Raw genomic sequence first — 16,920 nt, 5'->3', positions numbered from 1 at the left:
TAGCACCCTGGTCAGGGAGAGAAAAAGAACTGAGTTCAAATCCTACCTCAAATATTTACTAGCTAGGTAACCTTGGGCAAGTCACTTTATTTCCATCAGTTTATGTAAATATTGGGGCAGAGTCTTTGCCCTCTATGATGCTACCAGTGATGGTAGCAGTGGAATCTCTTCATGGTGGAGAGGATGCTGGTGTGATGCAAAAAAGGAGATATCAAATTTAGTCCATGTCACCAAAAGGTTGTAATATGAAGAATGTTTTAAAATAAGGGGGCACAGGTGAATATTACTGGGCCACAAAGAAATGATAAAGATGGAAAATTCAGAGAAGCATGGGAAGACTTATTTGAATTTATTTGCACAGTGAAGCAAGAAAACAATATATACGATAATATAAAAGAATACCAACAAAAAAAAGAAACTGAGCTCTAAGTAATTTTAATTATTAACTTTGGCTCTGGAGAAGAGGAGATAAGGTACCGCTTTCCCTTCTTTGCAGAGGTGGGGGAATGTAGATGTGAAACATTATATAATATAGTCGGACTTGGTTGATGTGTTGGTTAGGTTTGCCAGTCCTTTTTTTCCTTTCTTTTTTATTCTTTGTTACAAGAGGTGAGTCTCTGGGGAGGGAAGAGGAAAACATACTAGAAAATAAAGACAATATAAAATGACCATATTAAAATTCATATGAGGTGTAGTAATACTTCTTTCTTCAATGGGTTTATGATTTTAATTGGACAGATTCCCCCAGTGTGAAGATGGCAACTCACCCTTACCTTTTCATCCTGTGTAATTTTTGTCCATGTCCTCCTGGAAATATTCCATAGAGGGTACTTATATCTTTATAACACTATAAGCTTTACAAAGAACACTGGCTCTGAAGGTAAAGGAGCTGAGCTCAAATCTAGCTTTGCTCTGCACTTTCTTTGTATTCCTTAACAAGTCTCAACCTCCCTGTACATGTGTTCTCATTTGTAAAATTAAATGGTTGGTCTAGAGGGCTTCTGAGGTCTCTTCCACACCCAGATCTATGATCCTACAAACTTCTTGCATAAAATAATCTTCTGGCAATTTTTTTTTTTTTAGCAACTTAACTAATCTTTTCCTCTAGCCCTCCGTGTCTGATGGAAAGATAAGGAGACTACAATAAGGAGCATGGGTTCTAGGCTCAAGTTCTGCCACTCACTAGCACTCTAACTTTGGACAAGTTGCTTAAGTGCTCTTGGGGGAATGCCTTTCTCCCCCCCCCCATTTTGACATAGATAATATTGATTCGCATAGCACCCACTTCCCAGGGTTGTTATGAAGACAAAATAAGTTAATATTTGTAAACAGTTTTGCAAACCTTAAAGTAAATGTCTGTTATTATTATTGCAGTACACATGTTCACAACCATCTACAGTGTGGTAGAAAGACTGCTGAAGTCTAAGTTAGGTAGTGTCATATCCTGGTTCTTCCACCACCTACGCAACCTTAGCTACCTATGTGAATTCAGCTCCCTGGGCTTCAGTTTTCTCATTTGTAAAAATGTTGAGAAAAGATGAATTAGATGGTGGAACTGAGAAATAATTTGGGGCAGCTAGATGGCCCAATAGCACCCCAAAGTGCAGAGTTCAAATCCAGCCTCCAACATTTATTAGCTGGGTAACCCTGGGCAAGCCACTTAACTGTTGTTTGCCTCAGTTTCCTTTTCTGCAAAATGAGGGTAGCTCCCAGGATTATCTGGAAGATAAAATGAGATAATATTTGTAAAGAGCCTGGCCCATAGTACATGTTATATAAATGTTGGCTAGGATTATTACATCACAAAGCTGTGATCTGAACTCAGGTCTCCCAACTCCAGGTTGAGTGCAATTCTCACTATACTTCAAACCTTCTGGGTTTGTTTTTTGTTTCCTTTCCAGTAAATAAGGATGTTCCTAAATTGGGTTTATTTAGAGAGATGGCATATCATTGTTCCCTGGGAGAACCCCTCCCACTCCCATCCATTCCCTAACCAAACCTCAGGTCCTCTTTTTGAAGTCAGTTTCAGGCCCCGCCCCCTCATAAGCCCCACCCCTTCTCCTCCTCCCGCCCCCACCCTCCCGCCGCCTTTAAAACCCGGAGCCTCGGATTCCGCACCGGGGCTTTCATTCCTGCTGGGCTGGGGTACTGGGCATGCTCCGCGGCGCCGCAGGTTTGGGTCACAAGTAGGAAGCGGCTTGTGCACGACAACCGGCAAAGGGGAGAGGCTGCTGTTCGCAGCCGCCGACGTCGGGGCGCGGGACGGCTCGGAGCGACCGTGGCGGGAGGAGGACGCGGGCGAGGCGCACGGAAGCCGGCGGGGAAAGAGAAGGAAGGAGGGCGGCATCGTGCGCCGGAGCCTCCCGCGTCCCTCCCGCGGGCGGCCGGACGCCGGGGGCCGGAGCCGCGGAGCCCCGGAGCGCGGAGCGGAGCAGCAGCCCCAGCGTCCGGGCGGCCGCAGCCCGGGAGCGGCCATGGGGCTGCTGTCCCAGGGCTCGCCGCTGAGCTGGGAAGAGACCAAGCGCCACGCGGACCATGTGCGGCGGCACGGCATCCTGCAGTTCCTGCACATCTACCACGCCGTCAAGGAGCGGCACAAAGACGTGCTCAAGTGGGGCGACGAGGTGAGAGGGGGGGGGGGGGCACTCACCTTCGGCCCGCCCCGCGGCACCCGGCCTAAGACCCCCTCCCTGTGCCGGCCCGCGCCCCGAGCATTGATTAAGTGCCTACTGTATGCCTAGCCCCGCGCTGGACGCTGGGGGGGAGGGACGCACCGGCCGGCCCTGAAGGGCACTCAGGGAGGGTGGAGAAGCCTCTGCCCCCCTGCCCTTTCCTCCTTTGTGCCGTGGGAGGGCATCCCCGAGGGTGTCCCCGTGGGGCCGGGCATCCTCCGCAGGGTGCTCGCGTGGCCTGTGGCACTTCAGCCTCCTTCGTGCGTGGTGAGCTGGGTGCGGTGGTGTGGGGGGAGACACACAGACAGACACACAGACAGACAGAGAGGGGACGTGGGGGGCGTACCTCCACACCCTGCGCTGCTCCCCCTGGGCAGAGGTCAGGTGGGCCAGGTGATGAACTTGTGAGTGCGCCCCTCTCGTGACGTGTGCCTCCAGGAGCTGGCTGTCCTCCCTGCCCCCCCAGAGACCAGTGCGACACGTGGGGCCTGACAGGGACAAGGTGTGGAGCCCAGGAAAGGGCCCCCAAGGTTCCTCGGCGCCCTGACTTGTGACCCCGAGGCTGTCTCTGGGCCACCGAGCGAACCCGGCGCTCCTTCCCCTTGCCTGGAGCGTGCGCAAGGCTAGCTGCCCTGGAGGGCATTTGGGGATGAAAGAAAAGGCTGGGCGCCTAGGACGGTGCTGCTGGAGGGGGGCTGTGGGGCAGGGGCGGGCAGACTGCGCTGACCCTGAGAAAAGCCGGGCTCCGGTCCTCCCACCTCTGACGCCGAATTTCAGTCCGGGGAAAAGCTCCCTGTTTGTTGGTTTACCGTGTTTGTCTGCTAATGGAAACCCGGGTAACGCCAGCTTCAGCTTTGTGGGAAGGGAGGAGGAAGAAACCCTAAGAAAGGCTCCTCTTTTAAGATAGATATGACGCATGACTTGGTTTTTCTGGAAAAGGGGGGCATTTCTGTTACCTACCTTCAACTTTTAAGGCTCATGTATAGTGAGTTGAGTGCACTTTCTGAGCAGAAATAATATTTCTCTGTTAATATCAAGGGTTCTACCAGTTCATATTATAATGCCACTTATAATAGGAATGGACATTCATATATATGTATATATACATAATGTATAATGGGACATTTGGGAACTAACTTGGCCGTTCTTAGAAACTTGTTTGAGTTCATCAGTCACTTAACTATCAGAAGGGAATCACTTTCCTAACACTGGGAACTTGTTTGCCTTTCTCCTTGAATTGTAAAATGTTCAAATTCGGGTTTGGAATTGAAGCTATGACTTGGAGCTGCACCACTTGAAGTAAACTCTTTAGTTTTTTGCTTTTTAACAACCAAATGATGAAACCTGATTTTATTAGTCTATTTGAAATGAAGCCTAGAGTCTCCAAAAAAAAAAAAAAGCCTCTTTTGGTTTACCCTTTGGGGATTTTTTTTTTAATGCTAATGTTGCCTAGCTCATATTGAAAAGATGATTTGGAATTCCTCCTGCATCAATAATCTCTTGTAACTACTGTTTCTGACTAAACCAAAAGATGGCCACTTGTAAGCATTTGATGCCCCCACCTACCCCAACTGTGTAAAATTGGCCATTGTTGGTCAATTTGCTGTAAATCTATAGCAGTTTTATTCTTGAGAAATTTGATGTTTTTATCTCTTCTTTCTGCTGTGAAGCTGAAGATAAAATATACTAAAGTAAACAACATAGTTGTTTGCTCCCTCTTATGTGATGCTCCTGAACTGGAGTCTTTGAGAGATTACTGTGGAAAAACTAATCTCATTTTTTTTTGCATTGGGGGTGGGGGAGAGATTCAGTGTTGGAGTCATTTGAAGTACTTATAGGAGCTTTAAAAAATGAGAAATGTCAGCTGTTGATAAATATTAGAATATAGACAATACATACAAGCCAAACCTACACTAAATTATAAATTTCTAGACTTTTTCAAAAATACCCGACTCCTTTTCCCCAGTGATACCAGTTTTGGAAAAAAAAAATAAGGGTACTGCAGATGGACTTGCAAATTGTTAATTTCAAATAGTCTCTGTAGTGTTTAGTCATCAAAGAAAAAAACCATTAGATTTATGATCTTTTACAAGAAATATCTACTCTGGCCATTTGACATTATCATTTCCCTTCCTTCCCTTTACCGTCCCACCCCACCCCAGTACTTTTTCCATTAACAAACCAATTTCCTTAGAGTGGTATGCTTAGAAAAGAATGTAAATAACTTCTTGGGGGGTTGGGGGGAGTCTTTGTTTTAATTTAATGGACTTCTTTACTCTTTGCCAAAAATGTAGCATTGTTTCAGTCTGTTTCAAAATGGTATATTTGACTGTGGACTTTCAGAATTGGAAATATAATCCAACTCCCACCCTACATCTTCTATAAGTTTTCCCTCAAACAAGGAGGGAAACTCTCTGAAGACCTTCAGTTATAAGGAGCACATCTCCAAGTTAGGAAACTTATTTGAGATGAAATAAACCTTCTGTCATTTCTTTACCCATTGGTCCTAGTTTTTCTTGGGAGTCGAACAGAATTAGTCTAGTCTGCTTTCTTCCTTCCTTCCTCCTTCCCTCCCTTCCTTCCTTTTTTCCTTCCTTCCTTCCTTCCTTTCTTCCTTCCTTCCTTCCTTCCTTCCTTCCTTCCTCCCTTCCTCCCTTCCTCCCTCCCTTCCTCCCTTCCTCCCTCCCTTCCTTCCTTCCCTCCGACACAACCCTTCAAGCCTTGATCTTGCTCTCTGCATCTTTTGCTTTCCCTTCCCTAATTTTAACGTCTCAGTTTATTCAGCCATTCCTCATATGACCTGGTTTTCAGACCCTCTTATCTTCTCGGTTGCCCTCTTCTGGCTGTACTTCTTCCAGTTTGTCAATATTTATAGAGTGCAGTGCCTGGAATTGTATGCACCGTTTCAGATGTTTTCATCAATTCTGCTCTGCTCATGGGACTCTACTCCCCTTCTGGGCATTTTATTACGGAGTATACCCAAAGTCCATGTGCAGTTAAAAATATTCTATAAATTTTTTAAAATCTCTCAAATGCAGTTAAGGTCATTGATTTAAGTTTTTTAGATGAATAAATAAGTGGATTTTTTCTTTTAAAAAAATTTTTTCCTGAAAATGTTACTTTATGAAGCTAAATAACTTTAATGATAGAAGAAAAAGTGTATTTTAGTTAACTGAGTTAGTCTATAACAGTGTTACAACTGTTTAACAGCCTGTTAAAAACTAAAATATACTTATCAAAACCTTGCTCTTTGAATGAACTTTGTACAAGAATTTTTGGTGTGATCAGTGCCAAGCAGAGGATGACTTCAGAATATGTTCAATATAATTTAATATTTTCAGCTGCACATGGATTTTATGCAACCTCATACTGTATCTGTTAATTCACATTGCTCTTAGTCAACTCCCAAGTCCTTCTCTGCTACAACCCAGTTAGGGCATAGTCCTTCGTTTTCCTACCCTTTGTTCTACTTGTACAGTTGAATTTTTGAAGCTCAGTGATTGAGGCCTTGAGGGTGCAGCAGTTGGGGGGGTGGGGAGAGCGAGTGCATGAGCAGGTGCTGGACCTGGAGTTCAGAGGACTGAAGTTCAAATCCTATCTCAGACACTTATCTGTTTGATCCTGGGCAAGTCACTTACCTCTGTCAGCCTCAGTTTTCTCATGATAATAGCACCCATCTCCCATGCTTACTTTGAGGATCCAGTGAGATAAACTTATTAAGAATTTTTCAAACCTTAAAGTTCAATATATACTAGCTATTATTATCCTTCTTAAATTTTATTATGTTAAAATGAATTTATGTCCAATATGCAACACTGTCAAGACCTTATTAGATTCTTAGTCTCTCATTCTGTATACTGGTAATCAGTCCCAGTCTGTGCCGTTTGCCAATTTGATAAGCATACCAGGAAGATACATCTTCTTCCCCCTTTTTCCTTTTAAATCTAGATGGGAAATACTCCATTTTCACAGTAGCTAATGATTACTCTTCCTTTCAACTCTGTTACATGCTGCCCTTGATCTGTATAATGGAAACACTTCACTGTCTATTCATGGAATACTTTAATCATATCTGTTCTTCTTTGATTATAAATTGTAGGGAAAGTGTCATAAGGTGAATATAATTCTCTCTGGCAGTAGCAACAAGCAAGAAGGCATCACTTAGACAGTTTCTGATGGAGGTAAACATTGTTAAATTATCAGGAAGCATCCTACCTTGGAAAGAACACTCAATTTGGAGTCAGGTAATCTGAACTTGAACCCAGCCTCTGCGTCTCACTTCCTTGACCCTTGGTGTTTTTATCTGTAAAATGGAAAAATTATGTTATCAGAGGTTTTTAGCCTGGAGCCCATGAACATGTGGCACAGGATAGAGCACGAGCTTTGAATCAGGAAGTCCTATCTTCATGAGATCAGATCAAGCCCCAGGTATACTTACTAGGTGTGTGACCCGGGGCTAGTCACTTAACCTGGTTTGCCTTAGTTCCTCATCCATAAAATGAGCTGGAGAAGAAAATGGCAAACCACTCCAGTATTTTTGCCAAGAAAACCCCAAATAAGATGATGAAGAATTGGACACAACCGAACGTTTTGATAATTGTATTTCAATATAATTGACTTCCTTTGTGATCTTATGTATTTAATTTTATGCATTTTAAAGCATCATTCTAAGAAGTCCATGACACAAAGTTCTAAATCTTGTGATTATGTGCTTTGTCCATATTTATATTGCCAAGTTAAACAAGAAAGCTTTTTATTCCTAGATAAGGTGATTTTTGTAGAAAAAGAGAAATATTTCAAAGGTAGCATAGAAATTGAGGATTTGGGCAGTCATTCAGTTTTAAAAATTCGGAGTTCAGTCATATGCTTAATTGGGAGGAGCTACTGTTGGGAAGGAAGGAGAAATGAGGTTGGTGAGATAAATAGAAGGCTGGTGCAGTGTTGGGGGAGATAGAGGGAATCTTTGAAGGGCAGATGGGAAGTGTTCGGTGTTGATATGTTCAGCAGACTCTACGTGAAAAGACAATTTCTACTGCATTTTTTTCTTTAATTGTGTCTACAAGACCATAAAATCATAAGTAAAAATGAACATTAATATGATCAACCACTTAGGTAGAAGGGAGACCTGCATAGCTTCCACTTGTTGTATCATCAAGACAAAACACAGAATTTAATCTTCTGAACATATTATAGGTGATGATTATTGAATGTCTGATGTAACCAGAGTACATTGTTTTTAGAATCCACACTCAGTGATAATTGGTTATTAGCAATTGCGTATTTTAAAAGATGATATTCAGGCAGCCTCCAACTTAAAAATGGGTTTTATAAGTCAGGGGTTTTGCCACCTTTTCTTTTGGAACTGGGGATTTATTTTCCCATAGTATCCATATTATAAATAAGGGTCAGGTTCCCAGAGCAACATATAAAAGCCTTATTAACCGGAATATTCCCCTAAAAGTTGACAAATCTGGATATATTTGACTAGAACAATGTAAACTTCTTGAAGACTTACATTGTTCTAGTCAGATATATCCAGTCTGTATTTTTTTTGGTCTTTGTATGCCTATCACCCTACACATGGTAGCTGCTTTAAAAAATGTTTGTTCATTCAACCGCTTGGCCCTTTCATTTGCTAGCCAGAGGACTTTGGACAAGTTAACCTTTGACCTTTTCCCGAACCTCTACTTTGGAGGTGATAGTAGTAGTTAGGAATGATAATGATGATGATAAGTAATATTTATATAACACTTACCATATGCCGGTTGCTTTACAATTATTGTTTCATTTGAGCCTCACAACAATCCTGCAAGGTTGGTGCTGTTGTTATCCCTATTTTACAGGGAAACAGAAGCAAACAAAGGTTAAATTACTTGCCCAGGGTCACACATCTAGTAAGTGTCTGAGGCTAGATTTGAATTCAGGTCTTCCTGGCTTCAGGCCTGCCACTCTATCCAGTATCTACTTGCCTGCCTTTTCTTGAGGATAAGAAGAAATGATGTAAAGAAAAGAACTCTTAAAGTAATATCCAAATCTGAGGTATTATAGTTTGTTAACAAGTATGCTTTTGATAATTTAACATTAATTAATAATAATTATGTTATTGCTAATTGTCAACAAACCTCTGTGGAGGGTGCATTGGGCTTATATTTGGGAAGACCTGGATTTGAATCTTGTCTATGATACTTACAAAGCCATGTGACTCTGGGCAAGTCACTTAACTTTCCTGTCTCAGTTTCCTTATCTGTAAAATGGGGATGATAATACCTCAGGTGTGTGGTGTGACTCCTAATGAACACAAGTGCTTTGTTAAACTTTAAACTGAGATATAAATGCTTGGTATTATTATAACAAATAACAGTTTCTGTGAGGGAATATGTTTATTTTTGAAGCCAGGATGCCAGAACATCCCCTTTTTCCTCCATGTCACTTGGAAAGGATATGACTTATTTCCCAGCTGAGATTTTAAAACTATTTTAATGGAAACCTTTTAAAATACTTTGTCCATTGTCTTTTATTGATGTTCATAAAGATGACTCTGTTATATTTTTACTGTACATATATGTGTGTAGGGGGCATACATACATATGGGTGTATGTATTTATATAGAACATAATTCTGTGTTTTTCCTTTTGAGTTTTTCTGTCTCTGGTGCTGTCAAGATGACAAGATGCTGTTTTCACTGGTGTCATTATACTGATTTCTAAAGTCCCCCTATTTCTCCTCCCTTCTTTAAAAACCCATTTCTGAAATCACAGAATGACAGAATTTAAGTTGGAAGGGACCAGAGAGGCAAAGAATTCCATATTGCGACATGCCTGACAAGTGTTCTGGTCTCTGCTTGAGGACATCCAGTGAAAGGGGAGCCCACAGCTCTTAATTATCAGGAGGACTTTGGTGACATCAAGCCTGCATGCATCTTTACAGCATTCACTAATTGTTCCTGGTTTTGCCTTCTAGGGCCACATAGCCTGCTCAGTCCTTTTACATGAAAACCCTTCAAATATTAGAATTCTGTTTGTCCTATATATGGCTTACTTGGTATGTATCCATTATTCATTTGCATTTTATCTTCCCCGTTAGCTCCTTTAGGGCGAGGTCTGTCTTTTTCCTCTTTTTGTGCTCAGGACAGTACTTGGCATATGGTAGAAGTTCAATAAATGTTGCTTAATGTATTGATGAAGTTATCATGCTATTTCCTCCACTTTTCCTCTTCTGGATCTTTAATCCAGGCTTAATAAATACCCCTTCTTCCTCATTCTTGGGCTTAAGACCCTTTACCGTTCTGATTGCCCTCATCCAGACGGTCTCCTTGTCCATTTTAAATTCTGGCCCTTGCCCCGAGGCAAAACACTATAGAGCTGTGCCTCTGACAGTATAATTAAATATCACATTTATTGCTGTATCATAGCTTAGAGTTTACTAAAACCTGGAGCTCTTCAGACTAATTGCTTTCTAGCTATGTTTCCACCCTTTGTACTTAGGAAGATGACTTTTTTGATCTTAAGACCTCATTATTGTTAATCTTTTTTTCATTTTATTAGATTTAGCCTGGCATTATAACTTGTCAGTAATTTTTTGGATCTTGACTTGATCTTCCAGTGTGTTAGACAGTCCCTTCTAGCTTTGTTTTTTTTGCACTTTGATTAAAAAAACCTTTACCCAAATCACTGACAAAAGTGCCACACTTTGGGCCAAGCACAGATTCCATGGGGCATTCCACTAGAGATCTCCTTCCAAGCCAACATGGAACTACTGATAACTTTGCATTTGATCACCCAACAAATTCCACATTCATCTAATAGGAATTTTTATTTAGAGCAGTGGTATCAAACTCAAATAGAAATGGAGGCCGTTAAAACCTCCATAAAGATCTCTGTGGACTGTATATTGACTTAGAAAACCAGATATTAACATTGTCTGTGTTCTATTGTTTTTTTATTTAATTTGTTACATATTTTCCAATTATATTTTTATCTGGTTTGGGAGTGTTATCATGTTTGACACCTCTGATTTAGGCTGCATTTCTATGCTTTTTTTTTCTCTCATAAAAACAGAATGAGTTCCTTTGCCAAATTCTTAGTTAAAATTTGGTAAGCTATGCCTTATAGAGATAGATGTAGCAATGGACCTAGAGTCAGTGAGCCCTGAATTTAAATGTGACCTCAGATACTTACTAGGTTTGTGACTACCAGGGGTAATCGTTTAACCTTTTGTCTCACTTAGTTTCATGCATAAAAGCAAGGATAATGATAATACCTACTTTCCAGGACTGTTGAAAGGATCAGATGTGATAACCCCTTTGTAAAGTGCTTTGCAAACCTTAAAGCATTGACTATAATTATTATTAATCATTTTAAAAAAATTTCTTGCTCATTTCATCCATGGTCATAGTTTTTTTTTTTGGTAGAAAAAAACCTCCAGTATAAAAATAGAGCAGCTCTGCCTTCTCTTTGTTGTCCTTTTTGATCCTCCTCTTTCCACTAATATATCTTTTTTAAAAATCTTTTTTGCTGTACTTAGCTTTTCTCAGCAGCCTCAGCTGATTCTGAACTTTAGCACTTTGGACAGTTTTCTTAAAAAGGACTGTGCCGTGCTTTTATATTCACCCTCTGTTTGGAAGCCTTTGCTACACATACCTTTTTTTTTATTTAATCTCGAGTTGATTGGACAGTCTTTGGTTCCTGAGCATCTTCAGTCAATTCCAGTTTATATTCATCAGTGTTCTTTTATATCTCCAGCATTGCATTCTTGTGCTTTCTATTCTTCCTGTGCTGATTTTTTTGGGGGAGGGGAGGCAGAATTGTAGCCCTGTCTACCTTTTCTTCTGAACTCTTTGACAGATGTTTTTCCCAAATAAAAAGTACGTGTGAAATTCTGCTTAGGTTTCCTTTTCTTCTCTGTTACAGATTCTTAAGTGAGCTAATCACTTTTACCTTAGCAGCATGCTCATAGCTATAAGTGAGAATCAGATTCAGATTAGGATTTCTTTGTCATCCACATTTATTAAGTAACTGCTGTGTGCCTGGTGGGGTCATAAAGAGCCTGACCTGAGTGAATAATAGTATATGTGCCTGTTACTGTGCTGAGTCCTGGGAATACAGAAAACAAGGAAAAAGACAGTTCTTCAAGGAGTTTACTTTAAGGTACCCATATGGGACTGTGGTAAAGAAAGAATCCCTAAGGGTAGTAGTGATGTGCACAGAGAAATGCCAGAGTAAATATGACTGGCCTGGGTACTTCCTTTAAAATAGAGGCTATGGGAGGAACTGACCATTCAGACAAAAGGACCCCAAGAGCACAAAGATCTAACAAGGTGAGATGTGTGGTTTCTCCTTGTTCTTGAAGAGCACCATGACATTGCTTTTGATTTGAATGAGGGAGGGCTGTGCAAGGTGACCAGCCTCACCTCTCCAGAACCATCTGGGTCTAGTGGCCGGATACTCTTTTCATCGGAATGATTGGAGATGGCTCAGGATGTAGTAGGAGACTATGGCCCTTTTAAGCTAAGGTCTTTTCAGATTTTCATTTTGAGTGAAACAATGCCCGTTCGGTGGGGTAGACCTCTTTAAGAAGTGAGTCAAGGGATGGCCCCTTTAATATTGGTGCCAAATACCAAAGCAGTTTTCGTACACATGCACACACACACATACACACACACACACACACACACACACACACACACACACACATATCTTTTTGTCTTTTCTAGAAAGTCTAAAGACATTTTTGGATTGGCTTTTAATCAGTATGACTACACAGGGACACTTAACTTTTCTAAACTGCACTTTTCTCATTTGTATAATTGGAAGGATGGCATTTTTATTACCTGTGGCACCCAGTTGTTTTAGAGAAAGCCCTAAGGTAATGTGAGTTGGCTGTTACTTTCCCTAGGCAAAACATAAGGAGAATAGGTGCTTTGCTATGATGCCAAAATGTTCTACTCCCACATTGTGTTTTACTGAAAAGAAGCTAATATCCGGAAAGGAGAACTTGTAGAAATTTCATAACTTAAAGTGTCTGTTTATAGTTTTGTTATATGGAATAAGAGGTGACCTGTCCAGAAAGAGCTGGGTTTGAGTCCTGCCTGTGATATATACTGGCTATGTGAGCCTCTTAGTGCTGTAGACAACTCTAACTTTGTAAGGTAACAGAGAAATAGTAAAGAGGAGTTCCTTAAATGAGAATTCTTATGCCAGTGAAGTCACAGGTCCACTCTGTCCCTCTAGAGCAGTGGTTCCTAACTTTTTTGTTCCATAATCCCCTTTCAGCAATATCATTATGTTATAAACCCCCAGTGTAATTTAATATACTACTCATAATATCCTTTAGGTTTGTTGATTAAATGCTTACAATAAGTCCAGTAATGACTTTGCATAGGAAAGGTCCAAATTAAAATTTGTATAATTATAAAATATAAAATTATATTCTATCTATAATTACTGAAACTCCAAATATAAAATTATATAATAATTAGAAGTATTTTATGTGGGACATTCTATAAGAACTAAAAGTAATCCAACAAGACCTCCGTATGCTTATATTATCTGCAAGATTGCATATTAAATTTTTTTCTTTTGCAAATTTTGTTGAATATAAATAACATTTTAATGAAATAAGTTATATCTGGGAAGATGCTTAACAAAGACAATGGTCATATATACAAACTTAATTTCAGTGTTGAACATTTTTATTTGAACAGAGTTTTACAATATTTGGCTCAATACCAGAGAAACAGTCTTAAATCTGGTTCTGCATTGAGTTTATTTCTGTATCTTGATTTAAAGCAAGGATAAAGTGAAAATGCTTGCCCACACAAATATGTGTTGTAAAGTGGTAGGACAGTTTTACAAATTTTCTTCCAATGATATGAAAGAATCTCTAAAGATGTAATATTCTTCTCTTTATCAGCTAACATACCAGCTACACTCTTGTAGAAACTGCTGAACGAATGACTGATATTGCAGACTAGTTCATTTGAAAATCTACCAGGTAGAAGAATAGTAATATAAGCAGAGGGATGTTTAAAACAGACAATCCTGCAGTGAGAAGCAGTATAAGGTTTATTTCTCCAGAACATTTGTGATTGTCTTAGGGTGGCTTTTAATGTGCATGCCTAGTAATCATGTTTTGTCAAGTTGCCCGACATTGGTGTTGCTAGAATAAAAAGGTTCGTAGCAGCTTGATTATGTGATTACACAATTGATGAGGTATAATTAAAGGTAACAGGGGAGCGAGGGAACCACTCCGGTACAGCATACAGAACACAAATGTGGGTTTTGCCGGAATGTTCTAAGAAATAAGCGCTTTTTAAGCTTGTGATGTCATATTCCTTGAAACATAATTTCAATATGTGAAAATATTGACTGGGCCTCTATTATGGAGGACTTGATTATGATGGGCTTTAAATACATCTTTAGAAATTCAGACATATCATTGGTGACCGTTAGACATTAATGAAAGCGCTGAAAGATTTGTCTGATCTGGTTGAAATTGACAGAATTATTAGCAAGGTGCCAAAGACATTTCTATTTACTCTATGAAGGTTTGATCGCAAATGTTCTTTACTTCCAAAACCTGGATGATAAGGAAGTTAAGTATTTTGTATAATTCTGTGTACCTAAGTCAGGATTAGTGGAATTCATGAGCAGAAAGACTTGGGACTGTGAGAAGTTATGCAATATCATGGTTTGGCCTAATGGCAGGGAGACAGCTAGCAGAGGGCTCGCTGTTTATTAATAAATAGTTCAGAAGTTACAAAAGGTCTCCCAAAGAAAACTGAAGACAAAATGCCAGCTTACATTTTTGTAGCACTTTGTGGTTTACAAAGGTAGTTTTCTCAGAACAACATTTTGAGATTGGTGGAATATTACCCCATTTTACAATAGAGAGTAATAATCACAAAGATTGTTTACCTTGATAATAAGTGGCCAAGAGTGCCAGGATTTAAACCTGGATTTTCACATGTTCTTCCTGCTCTCTTAGAGGAATTTAATTTTTTTGGCACATTAATCTGTCCGCTGATGTATTAGAATGTCCAGTGGACAACCAGATCAAGTCAACAAGTATTTATTAATCGCTTGCTTTGTGCTAAGTGTTGGGGACAAAGAGAAAGGGGAAGGGAGACCCTAGTCCCAGCTGTCAAGGAGTGCATCTCCCCTCAAATGTTTATAAGTTGCCATCCTCATCTTTTTTAAAGGTGGAAGTCGTTGGATAAAATAGTATTCATTTGAGCAAAATTCGCATGAGCGCCAACTTGTCTATAATACATCCCTTGGTTTAAGGAATGGGTTTCTATTAAATTGACCAAATGCTACATATGGAATTTTCCAAATTGTTTAACACAAACATGCTGTATTATGGGTGCTGTGATCATGGAGATTATTTAGCCTTCCAGAGTGCTATTCAAAGAAAGAGAAGAAAGGGAGGAACCTGGTATGCCCCTTCTGAGTAAGGAAGAGAATAAGCCTAAAAATTACCTAATTGTGAAATTCTTTTTTTGAGAGGTACTTACTTAACCTAGCAATAATACCTCCATTAATCTGGCCACACAATTCAGAAACATAATAAAGGAAACAAAATGTGCTGAGCAAAGGAAGATGTCACAAAGTCCCTGCCCTGGAAGCTCATTTACTTTAGTCATAGGAGAGAATTCTGTTTAGTTTCATACCAGACCTGTTTACTTTTCTTTCCCACAGTTCTAATCAGCTTTATTGGTGGGTTTATTAAAACCTCAGCAAATTAGGGACGGGAGTACAGCACAACCCTATAGGGCTGGTACTAGAGTATGGCAGGCAGGAAGGAGCTGGGCTCTACAGAAGGCAGTTCTTAGCCTGAGGAAAGGCATCTGAGTTTTCACCTGCAGAGGAAGAAACAGAACTCTTAGGAGTCTTGGAAGGAACCGCAGAGTCCATCTGGTTTAATCTGTATCTACATTCCCCCAAATGGCCATCCAGACATCACTGGAAGACTCCGGGGATAAAAGGACCTCACTACTTTCTGAGGCAGTTCATTCTACTTTTAGGGGAAAATTGTAACCCACCAGAGGTTTTCTTCTTACTTTGAGCCCCGATATATCAAATTTCTGGCCTTTATCTTATGAAAGGCATTCCAGGACACTTCCTGATATATTTCACTTTCAAATTAGGTTATTTACAAAGACTAAATGAATACCCTATGAAGCAAAAGAGAAGTTTTGTGAGAGCAAACACTTTGGTTGTTCTGAGCCTTCAGCAGAGGACATTCTGAATAGGTCACACACACACGCACACACACACTTTTAAAAAAACATTCTATGTGCTATGGTTGGAAATATACATCTTCCACTCATTGTTACATCTGCCCTTCAGGAACTAAGCAGACCAAAGTTCATTAGTCCTTGTTTTCTACCTGTCAGCCCTCCAAATACTTGAAGACTATAACCTCTGTCTTATCAGTCAGTAAACCTGTAATAAGTGTCTATTATGTACTAGGCACTATGCTAAGCTCTACAGATACAAAAACAAGCAAAAGACAACCCCTGCCATCAATGATTTTGCAATCTAATGTGCAAATAAATGTGTACAGCTATGTACAGGATAAGTAAGAAATAATTAACAGAGGGAAGGCCCTAAAATTAAGAGGGATTGGAGACTACCTGTAAAGGTTAGGAGTTTGGTTTAAAGGAAAGCCAGGGAAGTGGATGGGAGAAGCTGAGGGAGGGAGAGCATTCTGTGCACGAGGGACAGCCAGTGAAAATGCCAAGAGATGAGTGCCTTGTTCCTGGAACAGCAAGGTCATTGGACCCCATGTCTTCTCTAAGCATATACTTCTTTCTTCAAGACCATCTTTGCATTGTCTTTTTCCCAGTTCTCTCACCAAAGCTGATACAGTTAGAAAGTGATAGTAGTTTAGAATCTTATATCATAAAGGATAAATAGCCCTACACATATCCAGAGCAGAACTTCAAAGGGCTTTATTACAGTATAATAGTATAATGACTGACGGCATAATTGTGACCTGAGTCTAAAAACTAAGTTTTTGTGTTTGGGAAAGTGTGAAATGTTTTTTAGAAAGATTTCCAACCATACCAGTTACAATTAAAAAAAACAAAACACCTCTAAAAAATTCAGTTAACCAGAATGTCCAGTGCTGAGGGCTTAGGCTACCCAAGGGTGTTTGCTACAACAAAAACCTCTCTTTTGGTTCACAGGCTTTCTATCTTTGCCAAATTTATTTGGCAGAATACAAAGTGAAACTTAACAAGGGT

At 40.2% G+C, this 16,920-nt stretch overlaps 2 protein-coding genes across 4 annotated transcripts in view; one reads left to right on the top strand and one right to left on the bottom strand.

The window, feature by feature from the left end:
* Positions 1 to 329: 329 nt before the first annotated feature.
* On the bottom strand, positions 330 to 5,159 carry LOC140526339 (uncharacterized). Of its 2 annotated transcripts, XR_011974322.1 has the most exons (3): positions 3,019 to 3,107; positions 1,666 to 1,719; positions 330 to 617 (listed from the first exon to the last, which is right to left on the bottom strand). XR_011974322.1 is itself a non-coding variant. In XM_072642475.1 (2 exons), exons 1-2 carry the CDS (start codon positions 3,588 to 3,590, stop codon positions 443 to 445), a joined length of 747 nt encoding a protein of 248 aa, XP_072498576.1. In that variant the 5' UTR covers positions 3,591 to 5,159; the 3' UTR covers positions 330 to 442. The 2 variants fall into 2 exon arrangements, 1 of the variants encoding a protein (XP_072498576.1); XM_072642475.1 differs by lacking the exon at positions 1,666 to 1,719 and having other exon boundaries at positions 3,019 to 5,159.
* GCLC (glutamate-cysteine ligase catalytic subunit) overlaps positions 2,115 to 16,920 on the top strand; it is a 73,257-nt gene continuing 58,451 nt past the window's right edge. Inside the window, exon 1 of one of the 2 annotated variants that reach the window (XM_072642474.1) lies at positions 2,115 to 2,624. In XM_072642474.1, coding sequence (XP_072498575.1) covers positions 2,475 to 2,624 — 150 coding nt within the window. In that variant the 5' untranslated portion in view covers positions 2,115 to 2,474. The remainder of the gene's footprint in view (positions 2,625 to 16,920) is intronic. The other variant, XM_072642473.1, reaches the window with a different exon arrangement.

Source organism: Notamacropus eugenii, chromosome 2, assembly GCF_028372415.1.
Source record: "Notamacropus eugenii isolate mMacEug1 chromosome 2, mMacEug1.pri_v2, whole genome shotgun sequence".
Classification (NCBI taxonomy): Eukaryota; Metazoa; Chordata; class Mammalia; order Diprotodontia; family Macropodidae; genus Notamacropus; species Notamacropus eugenii.
This window is presented reverse-complemented; position numbering and strand designations above follow the sequence as displayed.

What these genes read in the sequence shown, in the direction of transcription:
- LOC140526339 (XM_072642475.1), bottom strand. Translation starts at nt 3,590, where the DNA reads ATGCGTCATATCTATCTTAAAAGAGGAGCCTTTCTTAGGGTTTCTTCC. An exon ending in GAGCAGCGCAGGGTGTGGAG is followed by an intron (nt 618 to 3,018) that starts GTACGCCCCCCA and finishes TTCCCTCCCCAG; the next exon opens with AGACTCACCTCTTGTAACAA.